Here is a 9,026-nt window from a genome sequence, read left to right as displayed (position 1 = left end):
CCACTGAAGAACTTTAAGCAGGAATGTGCTATGACCTGTTTATGTTTTAAAAGATCATCTGGCTGATCAGAGGGAGGGGAGAGTGAGGTCAAGAAGAGGTCTGGCTCTCTTCCAGAAAACTCCCATCATTCTTCGAGCTCTTGGAATAATGTAACTTTTTTTCTGAAATGGTAGAGAGGATGGATTTGGGATCAATAGAGAAATCAAGGAAATTAGAAGTAAAAAGACCAAGTAAGAGACTTCTGTAATTGTACATGTTGAGAAGTAATTAGGGTTGTTATGGATACACGTTCTTTGAGGGCTGGCCTCGATGGTTTTCTCTTTTTGTTCCCAATGTCTAGCCCTGCTCCCTAGTGTAGAAAATATACTCAGAACATATTATTTGAATAAAAAAAAGAACTGTAAAATAAGCAAAGGTCAGGAGTCCAGGGTTTACCTTGTATCCGTTGTCTTCCTTGCGATTGTGAGATGCAGTAATCATTACACCTGCAACTGCTTTGAGCTCCTGGACTGCATATGGCTGAAAAAATAACAACAACATAACTCCACTTTGCTTCCTAGCTACTCATACATTTGACATGAGAATAGCTTTGATTAAATAACAGGAAAAGACATTATGGTATAAATGACTTCATTGACTCCAGGTTCATTGGGTGGGCTCCATTCCCAAAACACAGGATTCAATAACCATCTAACTGTTAGACTGAATGGCTTTCTGCCCCTACTCTCCTTTAATTTAGTCCTGTAAACATTTCTTATTCTTTTGTTCATTTAACAAATATTTAATGAACATCTACTATATGCCAGACACTCCACCAGACCCTGGAGACATGAATGGTGAATACAATCAGAATCCTACAGAAATGGTCTAGATTTCTGAATCCTCCCTGGTTTCTGCTGTTCATTAGAGCTAACTGTTTAGTAATTACTTCAATTCTTTGAGCCATTAAATATATTTCCAATAAATCACCAGAACAGTTTACAGAGACCTTATCTATTCCTCAAATATTTGGTAAAACTTACATATAAAATCATCTGGACCTGGTACTTTTAATGAGAAGATTTTAAAAGTATAATAATTTTTATTTAATAGTTATGGGTCTATTCAGGTTATCTATTTCCTATCAATTTTGATGCATCAATTGTTATTCTAGGAAACTGGCTAATTCATTTAAGCTTTCACATTTATTTGCATTATGTTGTTCAGAATATTGTGATTTTCTTCATCTCTGTTGTATTTATTGTGCACTCTTTTTTATATCTTTATTTGTGCTTTCTTTCTTTGTTTCCTTGGCACCCTTTCCAGAGTTTTATGTTAGTCTCTTCAGAGATCTAGCATTTGCTTTTGTTGATATCCTCTTTCTTTATTTTCTATTTACTTGATTTTTCCTCATACCTTTATTATTTCCTTCCTTTTACTTTATTTGGATTTATTCTGTTTTGCACAAACATATTAAGTTAAAGGCTTATTTCATAATTTTTTTTTTTTTTTTTTACCTTTTTGTCTTTTTTCGTGACCGGCAACGGATCGCAACCCTCAGTGTCGCGCCCATACGGGACCGGGACCGGCAACGGGATCGCAATCCTCGGTGTTGCGCCCACACCTCGCTCAGCCAGTGAGCGGCCGGTCTGTATGTGGGATCCGAACCCTTGGCGGGAGCGCCGCCACGCTCCCAAGCGGCGCACTGTAGCAGTGCGCCACCGGGCCGGCCCTTATTTCATAATTTTTAAACATTTTTTTCCTAATATATTCATTAAGGCTATCAATTTCCCTTTAAGTAGCGCCTTAATATTCCATAATTTTTGGTAGTTATTGTTTCCATTATTGCTCAGTTTTAAATACAGGCAGTCCTTGCTTTGCACAGTTCCAATATACACAAATTTCTGATACCATGTTTTCATTAAATAGCACCGATCTCCCAACAGCACATTCAACTTTCAGTTACCATGGTGTATTAATTGTGAGTAACTGCATCAAGTTCAAACTTGGCTGCCAGCTCTTCAGTCCACAAATCACAATGTATACAACAGATCCTCCATGAACCATGACCAATCATGTCACTCTTTTAAAGTCTATCAGTGATTGGTCACTGTGCATGTTATTCAGCTCTCACGCAGACAGCAAAGCATGTAGCTGAGTTGCCTCCCTGTCTCCCAGTGATAAACCAACATGAGAGTTTACAAAAATGGGTAATTGAAAGTGGGACTTGGCCAACAAAGATAAAAGTGCAGCAAAGAAACAAAAAGTGATAATGGTGGAAGGGAATTTGAACTAAACATAAATGGAGTTATAGAAAAAATAGCTGGGAATGTTGACACTGCTACTATTCAAGAGACTAGATATGCAACCAGGGGAGTTTAGGGAAGACGAACATAAGTACTAAATGAGAAATGGGCTGTGATGAAAAGGATGAAAATGTCCTAGAGGAAGTGACACCAGCAAATAAACTTTACATTAAAGAACTCTTAAAGATATTTCACAACACTGAAAGTAACAAAGGATGAAATGTTGGAATCTGATCCAAACGTAGAAATGTGTGTAACAATTGCTAAGGCATAGAAAAGAGTCCCTGCTTGTTATATGAGAAGGAAGCACTACTCGTGCTTTTTAAAAAATTCAACCTCTTAATAACTTTTTTTTTTTTTACAAAGAAACAAAACACTTTAGATCTCAATGTTTCTAATGTTTTAAATTACAATGTGCTAAAAAATATTCATTTTACAATTTTTTCCCTTTCTCTACATATTTTTAACCAAGAGTAAGGGTATTTTTAATGTTTTGGAAAAAAAAAATTAATGATCATGGAACAATCATTATTTTTTCCATTGATTATAGAGATCACTTTGCATGGTTTTAGCTTGGACAGCTGTCTTTACATCCCTGCACTTCTGTGTCAAGCAAGAACTGCCTGTAGTTTCTAATCTTCATTATGATATCTTCTTTAGTCCTTGAATTATTATGAATGTGTTTTTAAAATTCCAAACGGATTTTGTGGGCCTTTTTTAATTTCAAATTTTATTGCATTGGGGTCCAGGTACATGGCTTGATAAGCAGTTCCCTGGCATTTTTTGAGACTTCATTTATGACTCTGCTTAATAATAATGTATATTCTACCATCACCAAATATAGGGTTTTTATACACATACACACACACGCACACACCCACACCCACACCAGATCAAGCCCAACAGTTCAAATCTATCCTTAATAATTTTTGTCTTCCTGATAAATCAGTTTCTGAAAGTGTTACTTTGATTCCCATGGATTTGTCATCCTTTTTCCCCTGGGTGATGGAGCTGCCAAAGATTACTTGAAGCCCATTTCTTCTGAGCAGTGAGAAGCCCCGAAAAGGGGTTGATCTCCCAGAACCCTCAAGATAGAGGCATTCCTTCCATTTGGGAAATTAACCACGAATTGGGGTTCTCTTCCTGCATTTATTCTCCAGACCAGGAAGTTACAGGAAGAGGACATAGGTGGGGTTTTTGTTAAGTATAGTTTAATAAATTTAACAATAGAAGCTGGTAACATTCAGTAAAACAAGCAAGGTGACATTCCATAATGCAATTTTCAAGAAGTTAAGTTCATCTGCCAACAAAAACTTGATCTTAGTGAACATTCTCTTCTTACAGCAATTTCCCAGTATCTTTACATATCAATCAGTAACCTGTCTGTCTTTGAGCCAGCAACCTTGCTGTGTTACAATTCTTTATCTTACAACAGAGACCGTAGCCTGGGGAAAATTTCCTGTCTTTTGCAAGGTTAATATTTGAAACTGCAGGGCTTTGGAAAACCAGGCCCTGTGAAATACATTTGCTTTATGTATACCCCACAGAAAGAAGAGTATTAAAATATCCCACCATGACTGTGGACTAGTCAACTTTTATACAGATCAAGTTCTTAGGTGGTTTGACAAATGATTACTGAATGAAAATAAACTCAAAGCAAAATTTGTTTTCCTTCCTTTTGTCCCTCATATCACTCAATACAGAAATATATGCATGACAAAGATTTGAATCCTACTTGATTTAAGAAATCTTTTCGAGAGCAACAAACTGTAGCATCACTAACACAACACACTTACTACAAAAGGTGTAGGAACATATCTTGAAAAAAGGTACACAGGAACATCTTTAGCCAACAAGACTGCAGCAGTGAGTTTAGCAAGCCTAAAAAAAAAAAGGAGATTTCATTTAGCTTACCATAATTGTAATTTTTAAAACCAACCTTCCACATAATAAATATTCTATGTTACAATTATTATGAATATAAAGTAGCCTAACACAACCAGTTCTTATAATCATTGATTATTTAAGCTTCATGCTCCAACATAAAAAATGTTAAATAAGATTTTTTGAAAAAAGGAGCTGAACAATAAACAGAATTGACATTTCAATCTCCTCTTTTTTCCTCATTCATCTTTTGATGGCTCTTTTTTTTTTTCCTTTTTGTCTTTTTTCGTGTCCGGCAACGGATCGCAACCCTCAGTGTCGTGCCCGTACCGGACTGGGACCGGCAACGGGATCGCAAACCTCGGTGTTGCTCCCACACCTCGCTCAGCCAGTGAGCGGGAACCGGTCTGTATGTGGGATCCGAACCCTCAGCGAGAGCGCCACCACGCTCCCAAGCGGCGCACTGCAGCAGTGCGCCACCGGGCCGGCCCCTTGATGGCTCTTTTAATAAGAAATAAAATCTGCAAAAGGCAAAAAGAATGGAGCAAAGTGAAATAAGAGACTGGTAAAACCAATATTTATAATTACTCCCTGAAAAAATGCGTCACTACATCATGATTATCTATTCATGAAAAACTCTAAAATTAATCAAATAGGACTATAATGAGGGAATACAAGCTATATAATTACTCCTACCCAGTGCCTTTACCAAAATATTAAAATTATAATGTAAGATATGATGTCATTCTAAATATGAACTTTAAATACCTTAAGATTTTACTCCCTTCTATAAAATCTAAAGCTTATCTTTCTTCTATTTCAGCTCTAAAATAAACATTAGTATGTGATCACACTTCTATTTGACAGTCCCTGTTTCAGAAATCCTACTACTGGGCCAAAAAATTTTTTTTAATGTTTTATTCCACTCCGACTTAATCTTTGATACAATTAATGTTCTACCTCTGGCTGCTGCAGCTGCTAGTTACTTGACCCCGAGTGTCATACCCAACAACGAAGCCTCTCTCTTTGAAGTCTGAGAAACATCTCTCAAGGTATTTGTACATCCCCTGAAGTAAATAAACACAAAAGATTAGTTCCTGATGAACGCATTTTACATGACTTAGAATCTCTTATTTTTATGTTTGATGAGCAACTTACTGGCCCCTAGGGAATTGACTTCTGTCTTCATGCCCATGTTTACTATCGTGGGTGCAATACTCTTCCTACATTATGTCCAAAATGTGAGATGACATTTCCTGGATTTTCAGATACATTTAATACCACAGAAACATTGATTTAGTAATCATTAAATCCAATGTGACCTTGAAGATACACAAATCTTGGGCAAAAGCAACGGTCAGAATTTAGTCTGTAGTTTTTACTTACATGAAAGTATCTTCCTGTACATAAACCTTTTTTTTTTTAAAGAAAGACACTTCCTAATTTATAAAGCAAAAACTTGAGTGAGGAAAAAGTACACATATAATACTTTATAATACTTACTTGTGTTGATTGTATTACTGTAAGGTCATTAATATAGCAAAACCCTGCCCCCATGGCAGAACGAAGTCCTGCAGTCCCGAAAGTCATTCGGCAACAAAGACGATCTCGCAGCTCCTTGTTCATCCCATTCCGTAACAGATTTTCAATCTGCTCTTTTGTTTTGGGATTCTATAAAAAAGTATTAAAATTTAATGGGGATCACAAGTAGAGTCCTAATATTAAATCCTTCTAAAGGGCCAATATGGATATATTGCAAGGTTCTATATTCACTATAAATTCCACAATGCTACTTTTTAATATTATTATGTATAAAAATAATACCTGCCATTTACTGAGTCCTCAAAGGAGCCGAGGTCTATTGAGGGTGATTTACATGTCTCTAATTGTTATAGCACTTTAATAACATATTCAAGAATGTTCTTTTTTTTTTTTTAACAATTTATTAAATTTAAGAGCTATGGATCCAAAATAAACCTCTTAGTCAAAAATGACATCAATTATTATAACACAAGGCCAAGGGTTTGGATCCCTGTATTGGCCAGCCACAAAAAGAAAGACATCAATTAAAATTAGAATCTATATTAAGACTTCAGAGAAATATGGAAAATATTGGATTAATGCCTTCAAAACATGTCTACCAGTTACCTACCTAAACCTCTGTAGTTCAAAATGACCAGATAAGCCTTACTACTCTTTAAAATCATAGGAAGCCATTCATTTATCTATAGTACAAGTTGTCTGTAAAAAGGTTGTAGGTGTCAAGTGTAGACTTAGTTAAGAATATGAATGAAAATTCAATCCAAACATGATTTGGGAGGTAGGGCATGCCAACACCTATAGTTTAGGATTCTATATTTCATTGGCATGTACTTTAACTTATTTTCATAAATCTCAAGGATACCTATGACTGAAAACAGTGCTTCAAAAAAGAGTAGCAGGTTTCAAATAGAAATATAATTATAATAAAAATAGGGCCGGCCTGGTGGCGCACTGCTACAGTGCGCCGCTTGGGAGTGCGGTGGTGCTCCTGCCGAGGGTTCGGATCCCACATACAGACCGGTTCCCGCTCACTGGCTGAGCGAGGGGCGGGCGCAGCACCGAGGGTTGCGATCCCGTTGCTGGTCCCGGTCCGGTATGGGCGTGACACTGAGGGTTGCGGCCCGTTGCCGGACACGAAAAAAGACAAAAAGGAAAAAAAATAAAAAATAGAAATATAATTATAATAAAAATAAAACTTAAGTGGAATTTTCCAGCATTTTCCTTTTAGGAGAGTCAAGTATTAAGAAAATAAAGTGAAACACAACTTCTCTCTTGAAGGTTAGTATGGATTTAGTCCGTACTAACCATTCACATCTTCTGCATCTATAGACTATATAATGATAATAAATACTCAGAATGATAAACCAAGGCACCTGAAAGTGCTAAATATTAGAGTACATTTGTACTTGTAAAGACATAAAAATATACTAAGATATAATTTAAACAAAAGGGTTTTCTAGTTATAGTGGAAATGAGAGTAACCACAGTACATGGCCAAACTAATGAGAAGGTGAATGAGATTAACTGAAATTTTAATCTGCTTAATCCTAGACTCAAGGACTTCTCTGTTTTACAAATTGTAGACACTAACAAATACACAGCCTACGTAAACATACGAATAGTTATGAAAAGAAAAATCTAAATGATAACAATATGTGGGGTACTATCATATTATTCCAATGCTTAAGATTTGATAGAGAGGTCAAAGAGACTTGGAGATGGTTAACATTTAAAGATAGGCATAAGAATGGCAAAAATTGAATGTACTTTTCATGCGTAGAGGGTACACAGCACTGTCATACACTGTTAGTGGGATTGCAAATTGGGATAGTCTTTATCTAGAGTGTCAAATTTTACAGCAAGTATCAAATTTTAAACTGCACATGTCTTTTAGTCCATAGATTTCTCTGTCCACAGCAATAACTTCATATGAACAAATAGATGTATTGATACAAGAATGTTCACTGCAGCATCTTTACTGGTAGTATTACTATTATTACAATTGTATAGATGAAAAAACTGAGCTACAGAGAGGGACCCCAGTATCATTGAACTAGTACCAGAGATTTAGACAGGATTTGAACCCAGGTTGGTCTGGCTCTAAAGCCCATATACCATCTCAACACAAACAAACAAAATAATTGTGTTGGGCAAGCTAATAATTCTCCCAATAACAATTTAACTCCAGTTATAAAGCAAAACAATATTCCTTTTTATTTCAGCTATATAAATATAAAAATGATCCACCAGACATGAATGCTATTATTAGGTTACTGAGTGAGTATACTTTCTAATATTTAACTACCCAGCTACTAGAGTAGGGCCTAAAACTTCTATTCCTTATTACAGACATCACAACCAATACTAACCTAATTCCTCGTTCTTAAAAAGCTTGTAAGTTAAAGAAAAAAAAAATGGATAAAGAATCATGATACATTAGACATAATAAGTAAATTTGTATCGTAAAAAGAGCTAAACGATAATGACAGGCATTTGAAATCTACTTTAAACCCAGATTTCTCCACTATGTAGTAGCTAGACATAACATTAGATGTTGATGTTACAAACTTTAAAAAATATAACTTAAAAGGTATCTATGTAGCCATAATTATCGTATATATTCCATTCAAATACAATGTATATTTCCATACATTTGTACTTTGTTGTTAAAATCTTTCAATCGCTATGATTTTTATAAACTATGATATATGAAGATTCTAAAGAAGTATAAGAAAATTATTTTTAAAATGCATTTTCCATGTAGAACACAGCTATATTAAATGAAAAGGAAAGCAGAATATATAAAGTGATTTAATTTGTATAAAGAGAGTTATGTGTATATTTATATATTATCCAAAAATATTCCATCCAAATATAAGAGACTAAAGAGAGTGATTACCTCTGAAGTGGGTATCAGGAATGGGGTTGAGACAGAAAAGTGACTTATTGTATAACCATGGTACTGTTGAATATTTTATATAGATATAACTTTTTTTATGGTGAAAACTAGTTAGGTATTCATGATGGCTAAGAAAAATCACTACTTGTTTATCTAGGTGATACTTTTTACCTTACAAACTGCTCACCTTTTCCCACCCACAGAAAGCTGTTAATAAAATCTGAATCTATAAAACATATATTGGAACTTTCTCAAAAACAAATTATTGTTTGCTTTCTAAATGTGCTCTCATTTAAAATTCATTCACTGCTTGAGGGTAGAAGTCCATTCAGCACACACACACACACACACACACACACACACACACACAAAATAAAATAAAGAGGAAGAAAATTGTTCAACTAATATTAACTGT

The 9,026-nt window shown here is 35.2% G+C and overlaps 1 protein-coding gene across 1 annotated transcript; it reads right to left on the bottom strand.

Annotated features, from left to right (window-relative positions):
- Nucleotides 1-436: 436 nt before the first annotated feature.
- Nucleotides 437-5,841, bottom strand: LOC103583657 (glucose 1,6-bisphosphate synthase; the record flags this gene model as incomplete). The annotated part of the gene is made up of 4 exons (XM_008564916.1): nucleotides 437-520; nucleotides 4,083-4,167; nucleotides 5,131-5,237; nucleotides 5,674-5,841. Coding segments are annotated over 4 exons (444 nt in total), but the record flags the coding sequence as incomplete, so codon positions are not given.
- Nucleotides 5,842-9,026: the final 3,185 nt, after the last annotated feature.

This window comes from Galeopterus variegatus, unplaced genomic scaffold, assembly GCF_000696425.1.
Source record: "Galeopterus variegatus unplaced genomic scaffold, G_variegatus-3.0.2 Scaffold25438, whole genome shotgun sequence".
Taxonomy (NCBI): Eukaryota; Metazoa; Chordata; class Mammalia; order Dermoptera; family Cynocephalidae; genus Galeopterus; species Galeopterus variegatus.
Note: the sequence above shows the minus strand (reverse complement) of the source record. Positions and strands in the feature narration are given on the sequence as shown.